At 42.6% G+C, this 18,384-nt stretch overlaps 1 protein-coding gene across 1 annotated transcript; it reads right to left on the bottom strand.

Annotated features, from left to right (window-relative positions):
• Window positions 1–652: 652 nt before the first annotated feature.
• On the bottom strand, window positions 653–18,180 carry tspan17 (tetraspanin 17). The gene is made up of 8 exons (XM_072396018.1): window positions 17,483–18,180; window positions 10,841–10,891; window positions 9,112–9,258; window positions 8,146–8,316; window positions 7,560–7,685; window positions 7,208–7,255; window positions 5,455–5,571; window positions 653–5,212 (listed from the first exon to the last, which is right to left on the bottom strand). Exons 1-8 carry the CDS (start codon window positions 17,567–17,569, stop codon window positions 5,147–5,149), a joined length of 813 nt encoding a protein of 270 aa, XP_072252119.1. The 5' UTR covers window positions 17,570–18,180; the 3' UTR covers window positions 653–5,146.
• Between the last annotated feature and the right edge of the window lie 204 nt (window positions 18,181–18,384).

The following is an 18,384-nucleotide window of genomic DNA, read 5'->3' as shown; positions in this document are numbered from 1 at the left end:
TCAATTTGATTCATACTTTATCACTCTGAACTCAAATTAGGACTACAGAAGAGTACCAGCAGGTAACTGAACGGGTTTGTATAGATTATAGATTAGTAGCTGCAGTCCAGTGATGGCAAGAAAATAATATGCACACACATGCATGTACAGCTTTTGCATAGTATTTTATGTGGCTTACAGAATTAAAAGATGAGGCCACAGCAGCACTGTGTTGGTATCTGAGCTCTCTGTCACTATTTGTCTCCCTCTATTGGCTAACTCACTGCAATATGACAAACTGAGGCATTTTGTAATCATAGAAAACCTTAAAAACCAACATCCTTAGATGGAAACAGCCTCTTCCCATTCATCTTGTCTGACAGTGCATAGCTGAGGAAGAATTTCAATCCCAAGATATGTCACAGTTTAAAATCGGATGCAACAAGTAACATCCTTCATACAAAATGTAAAAAAAAAACTACTTCAAGTGTAAAATACTTACCTTGTTATTGTGTTGTCACACGTGTGATTTTTGTTACTGATGTGTTCAGGTGCAAGCTGCAGCTGCAGTGTAGCGTGATGTGGCGTCGGACTGAGGTGGGGCTTAAATAAAGATATTATTACAATTACATCAAGGGTGTCAATATGTGGCTGAAAAGAGAGGAAACAAAACTCATCTCAGGAATCCTTTAATATATGAAAGGCATATTTTCACAGAATATACAGTGTGACAGACCAGTTCCCATTTACATTTCTTTACAAGGCGACCCCTCCAAAGTAGGCAGGCAAAAGTGGAAAGAACAGACGTTTAACATGGTCGATTTGTGCTCAGCTGCAAGCGTGAAATTTTGAAAAACAAATGTTTATACACAACAAAAGTGCCCGGCCGCACAAGGAGATATTTGTAGTGGTTTCTGTGTGGCGAAATAATCATGAACTGTGTCCATATTCTGAGACAAATCTGCGGAACCCATCAATCTGACAAAAGGCTTTTATTTTTTCCTTTTTCTTTTTCTTTCCAATTCCTCTTGGTTCACACTTGTGTCTACTTCAAATGTCATGCCCTGATATGGAAATGTCAGCACTGACAACTGTGGTATTGCTGTTAATATGCTCACTGACTAATCAGCTGCGCCGTCTCTCTGTGCTCTGATGTGGGCAGCGGATGCACACGATGAGGTAAGAATGGTCAATGTCTGATGTGCGGCTCATCTTTGTTTTAAGAAAGACCAAACAAAACACTCATGGACTATAATGAAAGCTGAGAAAAGGTTCACAGGACAGACCACAGCATCAACCACTCTGCATCTAATGCATAAAGGATAATGCATAAATGTTTTTTTAATGATTCATAAATCATCCACATTTACAGCTGCAGAAGAGAGAATAAATAACAGGACAATTACAGTTGTATCTGCTGACTTCAATGTTTTATGATTGCATATTAAATGAAGGTCTGCACACACACCAGAGAGGAAAATAAAGGGTGAGCTCATCTGCTCTCGTGCTCACGTCATCGCGTTTAGAAAACAAACAAACAAAAAAAAAAAAAAAGAAATCAGAACAAGGGCTAAAAATAACACGGAATGCAACTCTTTCTTCACATTTCTAGACTTGACTGGTGTTGTGCACGGCACCGCACTGCATAAAAGGGAATTTAAAAGAGATCGAGGAGCAGCAGGTCCATGCTGATACAGATGTTTACATTCATGGGATGCATAAGGCTCCTCCGGGGGAATGATTTAAGTGCCCGCAGGGACAGCAGAGAAATTAAGAAGGTGTTTCGCGATACAAGGCCATTGCGACAAAGGACAAAGCATAATTTGCATTTTCATCCCGTTTTCCACTACATTAAAGGAATACAAAAGCAGAATAACCCCAAGCTGTGAAAACAAACATACTCCAGTGAGTCACCTCTGTAGAGTCTGCATATTGAAGGCCTGCCAGGCTGCTACTGCATATTATTATGGCATTATTGTCCTCATTACCAGTGGGACTGCCTGATTATTGACACATCTATCCAGAAACGGCAGCAGCAGCAGCAGAGAAAAGGGGCGAGAGTGCTTTTTGTTCAAAGAGACGCAGGTCTGTGGTGCAGCAGAACCGACACTCGTGGTCTTCATCTGCCCTCAGCATGACTGAAAAGGCAGCAGCCCTCCGTTTAGTTCCCCTGCGTGCATAAAGCAGTGTTTATTTGTTTTGTTTTCTAGGAGTGAAAAGCGTGCTCAGGACCCCGAGGCAACACTTCCTGTCAAGAGAAGTAAATAAAACAAAACAAAAGGAGGAAAAAAAGACGTGTTAATCGCTGAACTATGTGAATGCATCGCATATTAGCCGGTTCAACTAACGCGCCAAGAAATTAAACTTTACTGTGTGAAGGCAAAAGACAAACAAACAAACATCTAGATATTCCAGACTGGAGTGGAACAGCCTGATTAGCAACACTTGGTCAAATAAAACAAGTCCACACACACGTCCTCTGACATTTAGGGATGGTAAAAAAAAATGTTTTAAAAAAACAACAAAAAAAAAAAACAGGAAACTCGCATCAGGCAAATGTTGCAACTTTGGGTGAGAATGTGCAAGAACTCTAAGTGAGATGTTTTATCCTGTGAATAATTCTTTTTTTCTTCCCCAGACTACCAGCAGCTTTTACTCACCGATTACACCTAAAGTGCTAAAAGAAACGAGCTTCTCCTTTGGATGCGCATCCATTTTGAGGTGTGAGAAGTCATTAAGGCTCTGTCACTCTGGTACACGATGAGCTGCGCTCCACCGGCGATATCCTACGCGATCAGTTATTTGCCACATCAAAAATTCAAACGGCTGCTGTTTAGTTTTGTACTTCTCCGTCTCTCCACTGTTTAAAAATACATCAGCGCGGCAAGCGGTGGAACAGATGCACTCTGATCAGATAGCGTTGTGAGGTGGAAGCGTGTGGGCGAAACGAGCATGTGACATGTAGGCCCAGCAGACATCATAAGGTGTTCCTGAATGAACTCCTACACACACACACACACATATATATATATATATATATATATATATGTGTGTGTAGAGAGAGAGAGAATCTACAGACAGATTCAGTGGGGGAGGAAAAGTTTTGATGGACTGTTCACAGGAAATGAGTGCTTCTCGTCCTTAGGATGTGTGCACTGCATTTAAAACGGAGTGCACCTTATATGCAGACCTGTGTGTGGTCCCTCTCTGATCCTTCATAAGCCACGAATCGAAAAGCACACCGGTCGAATGCTGGAGAGAATGTTGAGAAATGATCAAGTGAACCAAGCTGTATCGAAAAACTGCATTCAATGCCAGATGAAATTCAACTTGTGAGAGAGAACGATTTTTTTTCTTCTTTTATAACAAATAAAAACACAGGGCAACATGGGATGAATACAATTTGTAAACGTCTGGATAAGTGAATGAATCAGACTATCTTCCCAGCCTGAGAGCAATAGTATAATAAAAAAATACACTAACTTCTTGTTAGCTTGGTTACTGCACTACACAGCTAAAAGTTAAAGCAGCGTTCATGTTATATCGAGCCTGTTGCTAGTTAAAAACTTGTATTTTCTATTCTAAATATAATTCAGTCCAGAAAAAAAAAAGGACAACATTGAATCAAACGATTATAGCAATGCTGCTTTTTTTCTTTTCTTTCCTTTCTTTCAATCTTTGTTTGATTTCTCAGCTCAACTGGCACTTCCGACACAAAGGGACATTCACATTCTGACTATCTGGAAATCTTAGCTGACATTGTTGGCATTCCTAAAAAAAACAAACAAACAGACCAAAAAAAAAAAAGGAAAAAAAAGCCATACATAAACCTAATTATCTAGAAGTCAGCTGATACCATTTGGTCTCCATTAGGACTGCTAACACCAACCAACAGAAGCCATTTTGCAGTTTACTGAGGAGTTAAAAGGTAAAACGGGTGCCAGGGGAGAGCAAATAATGAGCTGAGAATATATAAATCTATAAGAGCGCACAAAAAGGAAGTATGAAAAAATAAAAAGCACAGTTTTTAAAAGGACAGACACACAGTCTTATGCAAAGGACACATTGTAAGACAAAAGTGGCAACATTAGAGAAGTAAAAAAAAAAAAAAGGCCCCAAACCAGCAATCCCATGTGCCTGAGGGATGCTAAGAGATAAACAACATTATTTACCTTTAAACCCTACCATTGCACTGACCTACAGTCCTAACCACACCAGGCCATTCCCAGTAATAAAAGAAAACATCCGTCAGTGACTCAACAGACACGATCACCACAGGGGCAAGCAGGGCTAACTTTAGGGAAACCGTCGCTGTTTTTCTGGATGAAGCTATCAAAATTCAGCAGATGTGGATGGAAAAATGCAGACATGTTTTCAACCAGTGGCAGGAAGCGTATATATTGTCACTTGGGCCCTGAGGTACTGGGGGGAGAGGGGACAAAGGGGTCTCGTTAGGAACAGGAGGGAGGCATTAACATCACTGGAAATGAATGGCACTTTTCACATTAGAAACTAGTATGCGCATTTCCTGAAATGACTTGAAGTTGCAGACATGACCAGCCAGAATTAAGAGTTTTTCCAAGTGGCCATAACAGAATGCCGTGGAGGAGGAGGAGGAGGAGAAAAAAAAAAAAGACATGCATGTGTTTATTAGCCGGCCGGCCAGCCATCCAGCATCCTCTGGGACAGGATCTGGGAATGCACACGTTAAAAACAAGCTCTGCGATGCTCGACTTATAAAAGGGAAACTTGGTGTCACTCTTCCTTTGTTTCTTGTTGTCTCTTACTTCCATCCATGGCTTCCTGTGCCTCAGCTGACAGGCGGGTCCTTGTGCAACTGTGTGCCATTTTGCCCAGAGATCAAGCTCAGAGGGAACAGAAAATAAAGGATCAATGCTGAAGTAGGCATAACTGTCTTCTGTTATATTTGGGTTAAAAATCCCAGCGTTTTTGGGGTAGCGTGGGACATTTTCTTTCCCCTTTCAAGTGTCACTGATGAATGGGAAAGTGAACTCTTTGTGTCAGCACGTGTACAAGTGTGAGAGCGTGGATGTGTTGCTCAGCACCGAGTTGTTGGCTCTCCGTCCTCAGCTTGACGGGACTGTTTGTGTGCTGCGTTGACCCGACTGGGCTGGAAGGGTGGGGCTGCCCCACTTCACCCCTCCTGTCACCAGTTGGCTTTGACAGCTTTGACATCACTCACCAGGTTTTGAGCAAGGCAGATACCAAAAATCTGAAAAAAACAAAACAAAAACAAACAAGCCACACAAAGACATGGGGGTTATTTTAGGGAAGTTTTGTAACCTAACTGAGGATGCTGCCGGTACATCACAAACTGCTGTACAATAGAGGTTTTAGCTTGTTATTGTAATTCATCACCACTAGGTGGTGGTGATATAATCAAAATCAGAACTATTGAATGTTTCCTATGTGGATGTTTCCAAAGAATAAAATCTCCAAACAAGGACACATTACCTGTAAAAGTGCAATACCAACAAATACTCCAGCTACAATAATCAGGTTGTCTTGCAGCCACTTCTCAAACTGCCCCACACAGCCCTTGGTGTAGATATATTTTTGCCGCTCGATGTCCTTTTAACAAAGAAAAAAAAAAAAAAGATCAGAAAAACAAGTTGAAATTTTGAGTAAAGAAACTTAGATTATTAAAAATCATTAAATGATCAACCTTCACAGAAGACCTCTGAATCACTTAAACATCCTGTCTGACCTTTGACTAATGCGGGACAGAAAGAAACACCAGTAGCTTCAGTGCTAAACAGGCCATAAAGCTAAACATAGGCGAGTCACTCTCAAGGATTTCAACATCTCACTGCCTGGAAAAGACAGAGAATATCAAAGCAGAGTATTCGTCTCTACTTCTGACCCCGTCCGGGCTGAACAAACAGGCAGAATCTGTTTCCTGTTACCGGACAGATGGCTGTTTATGTTGTCACATTCAGCTGATGATGTACACTCAGAGAGGGATATAAAAGGTGTAATTTACTGCTGCATTGACACCAAAAAAGGGGGTAAGAAAGGGAGCCTCTACACAATACTTTTCTTTGTTACCCTTCAAGTCAAGCTGGCAAACTCTTTGTTCTCTTGCAAAACCTGAAAGCTGGCTTTCGACCAATGAGAGATGAAGAGAGCCTCCTGGTAGCCAATAAAAAAAAAGCAGGAAACACCATGTTGTTCTGGCTGTGAACTTCCTCTGAAACTATCTCAGCCCTCTGCCTTTGTTATGCTCCTGTCCTCTGCATGTCTCCTCTACTTTCCCACCCTGCACTTCCTGACACAAGCTGCACAGGAACTTACTGCACATCCCTGATAGTTCCAGTGGTCAGGCTTCAGCACAAGAGCAGGGAGAACATTAATTCATACCAACACAGTGGCAGGTGGTTCACTGTATTGCAGTTCGCCTAGCAACAGCAATCTTTCTGACTGCAGTGCAGCGAGTTGTAACCACCACACCCACGCACAGAGGAAAACGGAACAAACTGGCATAACCCACTGAGTAGCCAATTACAGAGTGTAGTAAGGCTGCTCTCTGGGCTATAACTGGAGCCTAATTATCCCCGTCAGAAGAACAATCTGTTATTAAGGCAAGAAGCATGCAGGATCGTCTACATACCACTTAACCCTGTACATTCTCAGTGTGTGCTGTGTTAGATTTCTGTTTTCAGGTCTGCATGCTATTCCTTGCATTTATAGTCCGGGAATGCAACCGAGGGTAACGCTAAATCTAAGGCTTGATTGTTTTTATTTTTGTTCCAAATTCATTTATTGATCAGTTGTAGCGGGGGGAAAATCAAGTCAAATACAAATGGAACCTGCCGCCACTCAACAACCTAAGATTTCCAACATTATTACATTACATTACAGAAGCTTTTATCCAAAGCGACTCGGAAGTGAGGAACGCATCAGAGTGCTGCGTGTGGTTAAGTAAGAAGAAGAAGTAGAAACGTAGACTGGAGAAGTTGAGAGTTGAATGACATGTAGTCCCTCTACCCTTTTTTGCCATTAATCAAACAGATTTGCACTTTGCTGGTCATTTGGACTTCTGGAGCAATTCTACAAAGGAGCCTAGTGTGACTTTACCCAAGAGCGTAGTGTATATCTTTTCTCTACTTTTTAAAACTGTAAATATCTTTGAAAAGTCTTAAAACAAACGCAGAGTTAAGAATAAAACTCTACTCGAGTGAGGGAAACGCAGTCTAAAGATACCAACCCTTTTATGCCGAACATCGTAACCACACTGCGTGTTGATGACGTCCTCCTGTCAAAAAAAAAAAGGAACACAAAACAAATTGAGTTTAAAATGTTACATTTGCTCTTTCTGGTGAGAACACTGGAGAGACTTTATGTCTGAATGACTAAACAAACTAACCTGGAAGATAAAGGAAACACTGCTTTAAAACATAACCGCTAGATACTGAGGTCATTATTAGTAGTCTGAAATGTAGAAAGCACTTCATGTACTTCTCGAACACCATGCAATTAATAATAAAATGCTGACAAATAATGCACTTGGATGACCATTTAATCAGATGGAGATGTAATCATGTGCACAAGTGACTCACAGAAGGATCTTTGACACAACAGGAGAAGGGCACTCCACAGCGCTCTCGACTTGGATTCTTGTCAGTGCAGTTGAAGTAGATGTTCAGGTTCCAGTCGTCGGGCCCGTGAGCTCCGCAGCATAACCACTGAGACAGCAGCAACGACAGGTCCTGATTAAGCAGCCGAGCCTGACTAACAGATAGAATGACTTCCTCTCATCTGGCTATCTGAGCTCTTTAGAGCCTGGCTCAGGTCAGCCTGGGTTGATAACCAGCTTACTGGAAGCTACAGATGAGACCCACTTGGTGAGTCACCTGCAGATGTAATCTGCTTTACACTACGTCACCACAGAGCCCAGCACGGGAGCCAATTATCTCAGCTGTCTCATTCATTTAATTGGATAATCGTTTGAAGAAAAACACAATCAGATTAATCACCAGATTCGTTTCACAGTTACTGTGGACGTCTCCTGACTGCTTCGAACAAGGCAGACTCTGAATTCATTTACAAATAAGCTACTTTGTACCACAACATTTCTCAGGAAGAAAGTCATCATCAAACGTTTACTTTTTACAGAAATTACAGTCAGTAGATGTGGTAACTCACATATTCTTGGGCAAAGTCGATGAGATTCTGCAAGTCGATGTCGTCTCGGTAGGCCTTGACGTTGTTGTTGATGAAAAAGTTCAGCTGGTCTTTGATCCAGTCTTTGAAGACAAAGGCGAGGATCCCTGCCGTCAGCTCCAAGAAGAAGATCAAACCCAGGAACACAGAAAACTGGAGACACGAGTGAAAGCACACAAACACACACACACACACACACAGAAACACACACACACATACAGAACCACAATATATGTCACTTCAAACACGACAGCCGGGTGTGCACAAAACAAAAAGGTGCTCAGCTTTTTTTCTGCAGGTGTTTTTAAAAGAATTAACAGGAAAGCTTTGATGCGATGGTTCCAGCTCATGTCTTGTTGTAGGGCCGGCCCTGATTTGATAAGTGAGGGTGTGGGAGCAACGAAAACCTCAGTCCCACAGGTACCGTTACATTACCCATTTACTGTAAATGTAGCAGACGAGACTGATGATAAATGCAAAAAAGCCACATTAGCTCCTCACTCTGACGCCTGATTTATTGCGACTAATGGACATCTGCTGGAGTTAATAGCTACTCAGAATTGCAGCCAGCAACAAGGGAAATGTCTCTCTGTCCGTAACATATTCTCATCTATAAAGGCAAACCCAAATAAACCACCACAACAGAAATGTTGTGCCTATGGATTTTAGAAACACTCGTAAAAAGGCGGTGATGAATAAAACACTAGTTGACAGTGAAAATACTTGAGAGCAAAATGAAACGTGTTTCTGATCACTGCTTTCTGATGAAACTGGGCTTCATTTACTTCATTTACTTACTTAACAAATTCCTGCCATGTAAGCACTCAGCATTTGGCTGTGGTGAGTCAAAGTGACACCTGCTATGCTAACAGTCTCGGCTCTGGTGTGAAGTGCATCTAAAGGGGTGTCAAATGGTGACTGTGCATCGAAAGCTAGGAGCCGGCTTACAAATTTAAGCAGGAAGGTGTTCTCTCGGAGCGCTCCGATACAGCCAGCAAAGCCCAGGACGAACATGACCCCTCCCACCACGATGAAGAGCCACACGGGGTCGAAGCCTCCGAGATCTGTGATTGATGACAGATTGGACAGCACGCCCTGAGGAAAAGGAAAAAAAGCCATAACAATCGTATAAATTTAGATTATAATGCGAACAATTCTTCCGTATTGTACACAGTAAAAGGCTTTCCACTGAAAACTAAATTAACTTGAATAGAGGATGTGATGTCAGAGAGAAGTAGAGGGAATAGAACTAATGTCACAGCTGAGATGCCAGCTGGGGCTTAGGGATGTAAATGTTTTTATTAGTTATATCTATTAAGTGTGATGTCTCCAAGCTTTTTCCATTAAGATACAAAGTTCTGAGCTTTCTGAAAACATTCACTGTTTCATTCAGTCTGTCCTTTCTCTCTGGATATCCTGCTTTCCAACCCCAAATCCATAAAGATCAACATGTTTCTTGGCGTGATGAGACAGAAGCCATTGCCAGTGTCTTAAATGGATAATAAACCTCAATGCCAAAGGAAAGCTAAGTCATTGTGACGAGGTCGCACACACCAAGGCGGTATATTCTCTTAAAGTAAAGTTTTTTTTCTATACTTCCCACCAGGCCTGACAAGCAAGGACCTCACCTATGAGATAGGGCAGAAGCTTTAGTTGCCACAAACTTCACTATAAATGTATTAAACACTTGCAGCCCTGAAAGCTGAACTCACATAGCGCTCATGTTCATTTGCACAGGGTAAGGCTAAAGCTGTTGGACTGCCATTAATACTGCACTCTAATGTTTTCATGCCATTGGTGCAAAATAAACCTCCTTCGAATTCCAGCAAGAGGTCCTGAAACAATAATGTGATCTGGCTGCAGGCAGCAGCCTTGAAACTAATCATCTTAGTCACTGAGACCCAAACTCACCATTACGCCTTTCCAGCAAGCGCTATTCATCATTCAAGCTAATCCTAATAAATTATTCACACTGTTCCACAAAGGTACTCCACTGCAGACCTATTTGCAGAGAGTTCATGACCAGACGTTACTAATCACTACATGCTTCCACGCCGGTGCAGCATTTGCTGGACTGACTGGTACAATTTCTTCCTAATTAATGAACAAACTGACTATTAATTCAATTGGAAGACGTTTTGAATGCCGCCATGATTCACTGCACATGAGAGGTTCAAGACAAGAGATGACCTGTGTAGCCTCTACTGTGTGGACAGTAAACAGTGACCAGTTTCCATGCAAATAGGAGGTCCGATTTTACTCTGGAACAGATTCCATTCAGCTCCTGATGACAGTGAGTCAGACGAGTCGGGCGTTTTAGATGTTTGCCTCCTTCTGTACGTCTAGCTCCAATTCATCAATCAGAAAGACAAGTTCAACATTAACTTAACACCGGTTCAAAACAAAGTTACACATTACACTGGAGCATCAGCAGCATGACTCATTTCCTGTGACAAACAACACATGCGAACCAGGAGAGTCGGTTAGTGCTACAATGCCTTATTAGAACGGCACCTCCATGTTTCACACTGCTTCCCTAAAAGTTGCGCTTATATCTAAAGTCTGTAGTTAGTTTCCAGCTTGTTTTAGCCATATCTGCAGGAATGTTCGCTATGCTGCCCAGGCATTGGTATTGTAATTCCACAGTTTGCTTTTGTGTGTGCGTGTTTATACATACCTTCTCCGCCCATGCCCACAGGCCTATACCCAAGAACGCCGCTCCTAGTAACTGTAAAACAAAGCACACAGAAGAGGATCCGCTGTGAGATGGAGACGGTTACACACACTGGAAATGCCAAAAAACACCACTCGACAGAAGAAACATCTGCAGAAGTAAATTAGCTCAAGTTTCACAAATATCTTCCCTATCAGAAGGGTTCTGGGTGTGGTACGATTTACAGCACTGTCTCCCTGGCAACATAAGCAAACAACATAACTGTCCTCTGATTCAGATTGTTCAAACTCTGATTGATCCGTGGTAATCCATGATATCACCTTTCCCCAACATGGCTTTGCAGACTTTAGACCCACATAGAGGAGCACAAAGAAATAAAAACAGAATCTGTGGTTTGAATTAAGCGGAATCCTCCGAGGAGTGGGAGGTAATCGTTTGGTCAGGGAGGACCTACTCTCTGTGGAGAGGAACTAATTAAACAATCATTTAAACAATAGCAAACTCTGGTGCTTCCAGCTTGCTGCGGACCGAGCGAATCATTTTCATCTGTCGGTTACTGAAAGGTGAGAAGACACTACAGAAGCTCCACAAGTTGATACCTTGAGAGTCAAAGAAAATCCTCCCAGTATTAGTCTGCCATCCTGGAAATGGATGGAAGGAGGTCTCACAGTTTTAACATAGCAACTGAGGCACAATGTTGGAGCTTAAAATATAACGGCTTCACTGAAAATATGTTATTTTGTTGAGAGGCTGATTACGACGAAGGAAGCAAGTAAACTGTTGGCAACCCATCAGGCCATAAAGACAGAATGCCAAATAAGAGCAGTGAGGCTGGGATGGCCTGGGAGTTACTGAAGCACATGTAAAGAAGGGTGTGGCTGTGAGGGTTTCAGTGGGGAAGTGACACTGTGGAAGAGTCGGGATGAGCAGACAGACAACAGGTAGAAGGGATCAGGCTGACAGAGCAGGAGGCATTAAAGCATTTCACTTTCTGAGAAAAGCTTCTAAAATGCGAGAAAGATAACTCTCACTGCAGTGCAGTTAAACAAAACATCATTTAAGGTTTAATGTTCACTGATTCTCAAGACATTATGGAACTTTTACACAGTCTGTTACAGATATTATTTGCCCATCCTTTTCTTCGAATTAGATGCGATTCAATTTGCTCATCTCACTCACGTAAACGTTTACCGACACCAACATCAAGATTAAGGCAACTCAACCATACAGAATGCAATTTTCTTTTTTAAACTTCAAAAAAACATTTTGTCAGTTCAGCAACTATTTGTGTACGAGAGCAGAAACAAATCCAGTCATCTCTTTCAATGTTTATCTTCTTATTTTCCTCAAAAACTGCCCCATCTGTCCTACTTGAAACTTACAGCTGGAGATCATACAAAGTGCAGCGTGCTCGGCAAACATCTCTAAACTGTAGCCACAGCCAAACCATAAACAGTCACACCATGTGCAACACTGCAGTGACACATGGGGTTACTTATAAAAAGAACAGCTCGGGTGACGAGCCTCAGTTACCAGTGGTTTTACTAAAGAAAGTGACTAAAACAAGCAGAGCTTTCTTATCAGGGACACCCATACATGATGTTCCATGAGCGCATCGTTGTTGCAGTCCTCTTTGCAAGACAGCCAAGTTATGACTCTGTTCTGGCCCAGGCAGCGAGCCGGCCACTTCCATTCATGGTCTCGAGCACATTCGCCAATATATTCACTCATTTAATAATTCTGTTAGTTTCTCACACCTGGAATCTCATCTTCCTGAAGAACATCAGACAGCGCAGTGACTCCGCCCCCCTGCCTCATGCCCCTCCCCTTTTAATGCACAGACGCTCCCATTCGATGCACGATCACGCACGGGAGGAAGTTATCCTGAGTTACACTTACAGATACATTTAAACGCCCCCTGGTTGCTCTTCACCTGGACACGATGAAGGATAACTTCAAATTTAGGAAATTTTAAGCACTTCACTGTTTTTTTTACTCCGTTAACCCATCATCTCTAATGTAAACTTCCAAATAAAGCAGAAACAAACTGCCTTTTTACTTTGGTGCCACTATAAATGATTTTGGCTGATTTTGTCAGTTCCAACCAAGAGTAGCTGAGCACTTCATTCGCATCAAGATGTATCGTTCCCTGCCTCAGCTTGATGCACTCCTGATGACATCACGAGTGATGAGAGTCAAACTACAACAAAATGGACGTGTCCTTGTCTGGTTGTGAGGCATTTTGTTTTTTTCCCAATTTTCCTGAGCTCTGATTCTCTTTCTCAGTTAGCGATCGAAATTGCAATATATTTTTTCCTAAAGTGCTCTTCCGGAGCTTCTTTAGAAGGAGAAAGGCTGAACAAAAACAACATTTTACTTCAGTGCCTTTCCTGTTTTGAACACACTATCGCGGGGACGTGACCTTCCACCCATAATGTCACAAAATCATTCGGATTCATACTGTGCGTTTCCACTCGCTGCCTTTCAAGCCCTATCTGCAGATCAAACTTCCCTCACGCCACAACAAAGTTGAATTGAAGTGAAGTTAAATGAATGGGTACATTGAAACCAATTTAAACCTTCCTTTGTACAGTGCTTAATCAAACTTTTCCCAGAGTATAATGTGGGTCACGAGGGTCAAATTCAGGTCAGTGTGCAAAACACTTAAACTAAACTCTTTCAATGCCATTATGAGTCAAGCTCTCACAACTGTGAGGGTTTTTCACTAAGCAGTAAAACATGTGCAAAGCGATCCTTTAATATGATAACCTCCATCTACTCGTAGGGCTGAAAAAACTAAGCAACGAATCAGAAACAGGAGAAGTACAGAGTGGTGTCCTTGTTTCTTGTGGCTTTGTGGTAATATTTACTGCCCGAGTTCGTATTTTCTTATCTAATTTTCCCCTGCGCTCCTAAGAAATTAGCTGCCGGATTATATCTGTTCCTCTAACCCACGTGCTGTTATCGCTCTATTTATGCATTTCATCAGTGGAGATAAAAAAAAAAAAAGAAACATTTTGTGGAATTAGATGTCTTTGTAACGGCCCCGTTATTAAAATCAGAAGCTTTTCCTCCAGCAAGTACAAAAACATGTGTGTCGCAGAACAAGGGTATTATCTCCGTGCAGACAGAGATTATCAACACTCGAGAAGATGCCTCCCTGAGCCAGATGATCCCATTAACCCCGACCAACTAGCAGACAAATCAAGCACGCTTCTTCCTGGACATGTACACACACACACACACACACACACACAGGCACACAGTGCAGACTTGCTCAATGGAAAAATCTAACGTGTCGAACTCCGTGAACACAGTCATCCTCGATTATGTGATATCAACGGAAATGCCTCAAAGATTACTAATTGTAAAGCGTGTCTGGCCTTGGGAAAAGGAAACACTCACACACATTTTCAGCTCATGTTTTAATCCACCTGACATAAGAAAAACAAAAAAATTAATGAATCAATTTAATGCAATCTGTCACCACAGCAGGAGGTCAAAGTCAGACTCAAGTTCAACATTTAGTGGCCTTGAGAAGGCAATACAGTCCAAAGTCTGGCCCTGATTGGGAGATATAAGTCCCGTTATATCCCATCCCAACGTGCACTGAGCGCATTCACACCTGTATTCAGAGCTCTCCGCAAGTGATCGGATCACGTAACACGCATGTCAATACCAGGAGTAAACCAGGCCCAGCTCTGAATGTGTCATAAGTAGTGTGACCCCTGAAATGACTACATACATGCGTGCTCAGAAACAGCTCTCCACCTATAAAGTGATCATTCAAGCTGCACTTCAGTGCGAACAGACAATGCACTGCGCTGTCGCTGGCTAATAACACTCTGCATCCAACCCATTCAGCAACTTGGTTACAGCTTAACAAGCTCTTAATTACAGCACGCAGCGCTTCCACCCATTTCAGCATCTCAGGCAGAAAATGTGATTAATTAAATGGACCTGAGGAATGTGTCTATTCTTGGGACGAGAGAAGGTGTGTTGCTCTTGGCCGAGAACGTCTGGCTGCCTACAGCGGGCTCAGGAGCTGGAAGAATTCACACAGAAAAGAAGCACTAGGCTGTACCTCCCCAGTCTGCTCAGTGTTTGTGGCCTCACAAGCATTTTGTCTCAATTTAGGCAGCATTTTAAGTCTGACAAGATCAGTATAGGAAAGAGAAATGGGTTGATTTGAGGAGAGTAAAAAAACCCCCCCCATCTCTATCCATTTCAGCAATGCACTAGCTTGTCTGTCAAATCCAGTTCAGCAGCACACGTACAAGTGGAGAGCATCATCTTGTTATTTTCAACAGAAAAAGCCAGCGAGCTGGAACTTGCTTCACACAGAGCACAGACACAGGAGTGTTCGCGTGGCCCGGGTGTCAAACTGTTTGAGAGAGCGCAACGTGAGTCGGCCGCGACGCTATGACTCAATATTTCTTGGTCGATTTCTCAGTCCGGCCGAATTGCAAAGCGCTTTAGCACTGTGTTTGTCAGGCAAATTGTAAAACATATTTCAGGCTCCACCTTTACACAAAAAAAAAATAAAACCTTGGCTCGTGGAATTTTTGTCAGTTCGCGTTACATCAGTTTTCCATAGAAAGGGAGGAGTGGTGTAATCACACATTACCGGAGGAATGAGGAGGTGGCGATGACTAATCAAGATAAGACGGGAACACGTGTGCCCTGTATACTTGATGAGTCCAATGGAGAATGTTGTGAAGGTGAGGTCACACCGCATTTCCTTTTATGTCCGTACAGTTAAACCCTGCAATGTATACTCCATGTTCACATCTATATTCATGAATATTTATGTGAACGTGAATAATGTTCTGTTGTTTCTAAAGTAACGACTATAAAGATCCTGTAGAAGATGTTTTGGGTAATTGTGTTTGTTTATGAACCATATTGTAACGATCCTGCTGGCACAGAGGCTGTCTGCTGTGTGCGAGGATCATGCAAAATAACCTTCAGGATTATGTTGTTGTGCTCACACTGTGCGTCTCAAACAACCTCTAGAATAACCTCCAAAATGACATTTGCACCACACAAACTGTTAAACAAATCCGCCTGCTGCCGAGTTAAGCAAAAAAACTGCTTTAACGACAATTCGAGTTGTCAAGATAACTATAAGTCTTTATTTACATTATAGGGACGTCTAAGAGCCTCTGACTGGGGTTTAACAACGCCAACACAGTTTGTTTAAATCAAAATAAGCCAGATTTTGCGTGACATCAAATTTTTGCACACCAGCTTGTCCATTAGAAGCTCAAACTCACGATTACCGCAAAATGTTTTGTGAACTTTTTGGAATTTGTAACTTTTACAGTTGCACAAAGAAAATCTGAGTAGTAGTTGAGCAGGGATTTGAACCTGTAATGAGCTGGATCTAGTGTTTGTTGCTCATCTTGTTTAGTTTGGCTCTATATCCCATCTTTTCCCATCCCTTCGCCGCCAAATTCGACCATTCTGACCAACTTTTCGGCCAAACTGAACCAAAGTTAAACAGACGACAACAGTGGCAGGTGCAGATATGAGGCGTGTTCCTCATAAGACGGCGCTCCCGTCCCAACACGCGCCGTCACGTTCTCTATAGAACAAATCCACGATGGACGAAAACACAGACTCCCTCCTCTGGAGCCCCTCGTACGCCATTCTTTGTTCTCGCCATCTCTTTGTGCACTTGTGGGTCTGCGAGTGAGGAGAAACAATGCAGCCCCACAAAGCCTGAGCACTATAGGCGTGGAGAGTGTGAAAGGGATGCCTGAGAAGAGAAGGGCTGGGTGGTAATGCAGGCCGTGTGGCCTTTTCCTTCCAACCATGCGTGGGAAGACCCTCCGGGGCAGACAGACACGCCATTCCTTCACTCACAGACATTATACTACACCAGCCGCGCTGGCGGGTGAGGAGGGGGAGGAGGGAGGGGTGAGGGAGACTGAACAGAGAAACTTTTCAGTGTGGAGAGATAAAGATGGAGGGGGTGTCGTGAAGGAGACGTGGGTTCACTTGCCACAGCCCTAACAACACAAATGAGAATCATACCATCTCAATCTGAACAATGGTACAAACACACCATATCAGGGGAAAAGAAACCATTACCAGCCTCACTTTAGTCATAGGCCTTGAACTTTTCTGTGACTTCTTGGCTGTCAATAACCATAAAGGTAACTTCCATACATTGACAACTTTAAAACAGCCGACCAACAGAGAAAAGGACATTACTGTCAATGTGTCATGAAGTGAAAGTATGGGGAATATTAACGTGGATGCCCAAATCAAAACTTCGTTACACCACACGCGAGCAGACATGTACTGAAAGTAATGAATGACTTCCTCACCCAGATCAAAGGAACTGGCTAATCCGTTATGCAAGATGCCACTTACATTAAACTGAATCAGAACAAGGACAACAACTGCATTAACACGTTAACATACCTGCTTCAGTTCACAAAAAGTGGTCCACTTAGAAAAGAGAAACATAAAAGTCGTTAGACTTCGCAGATCAATTTGTCAACGCCAACGTTTAGGTTAGCTTCAACTACTTAATGTACTTTTTCTTAGAGACCTTAAGACTGTTTAAATATATATATATATATATATATATATACATACATAATGAAAAAACGGATAAAGACAATATTCACTTACCCAGAATATAATGTTGAAGCCAAATAAGAAGTATTTCACGCAGCAGCTGACTTCGGCTCCTTTAAATTGGTGGTGTTTTCTGCTCATTCTTCCAGGGATAGTGGTGGCTATCTGGAAAGCTCGACCCTAACTACTACAACCGATACTTCGAAAGCTTTTTGCTAACGCTGCAGTTATCGAGCAATGATAGTTGTATCCATTAGCTAAACAAGCCCCTGTTTAGTCACCCGGCGGCACTGAGTCGGTCAAATCGAACATGAGTGGCTAATTATCGTTTCCTCGCTTTAAACATTAGCTTGCTAGGCCAGCTAGCTCACAACTTCTACGGTTAGCGTTAGCAGCTAACAACAACAAATCCAGGTACACTGAACTAAGGCACAGACGTCCATCTGCGACTCTGTCGATACTCCCGTCGCCGGGCGTTAATTTCGCTGCGGACTCCGGCAGATCGAGTTAAATGTTCCAAATGTTTCGGACCGACATCCCCGATACTATCTCTGTTACTGCATCGCTGCTAAGAGTCTTCATCCTTGTTGTTTTGTGCTGTAAAACAAGCCCCTGCTGTCAAACGGCAAAATCACAGCGCTGGCTTTCGCCCTTTTCACCTCAAGAGCGGCCTCTTGTGTCTCAGAGCAGGTTTTCGCCTCCGTGCAACGAGGCTTCCGTGAATGATCCGAACAAGATTGAGAGACGACATCGCTTTGGGTTCAGTGACACATGCTGACACTCCTGGAACCTGTCGGGTGAGAGGTGAAACGTCCTCGAGACCCAAGAAGAAGTCCAGTTGACCGAGAGCTTTTATGTTTAATGTTCTGTAACACAACAGATGCTCCGCAACTGGTCATTTATGAGATCATTATTTACCATTATGAATGAAGACACCCCCCCCCCCTCCAAAAAAA

This window comes from Leuresthes tenuis, unplaced genomic scaffold (genome assembly GCF_036924035.1).
Source record: "Leuresthes tenuis unplaced genomic scaffold, fLeuTen1.0.hap1 SCAF_11, whole genome shotgun sequence".
In the NCBI taxonomy this organism is placed as follows: Eukaryota; Metazoa; Chordata; class Actinopteri; order Atheriniformes; family Atherinopsidae; genus Leuresthes; species Leuresthes tenuis.
This window is presented reverse-complemented; position numbering and strand designations above follow the sequence as displayed.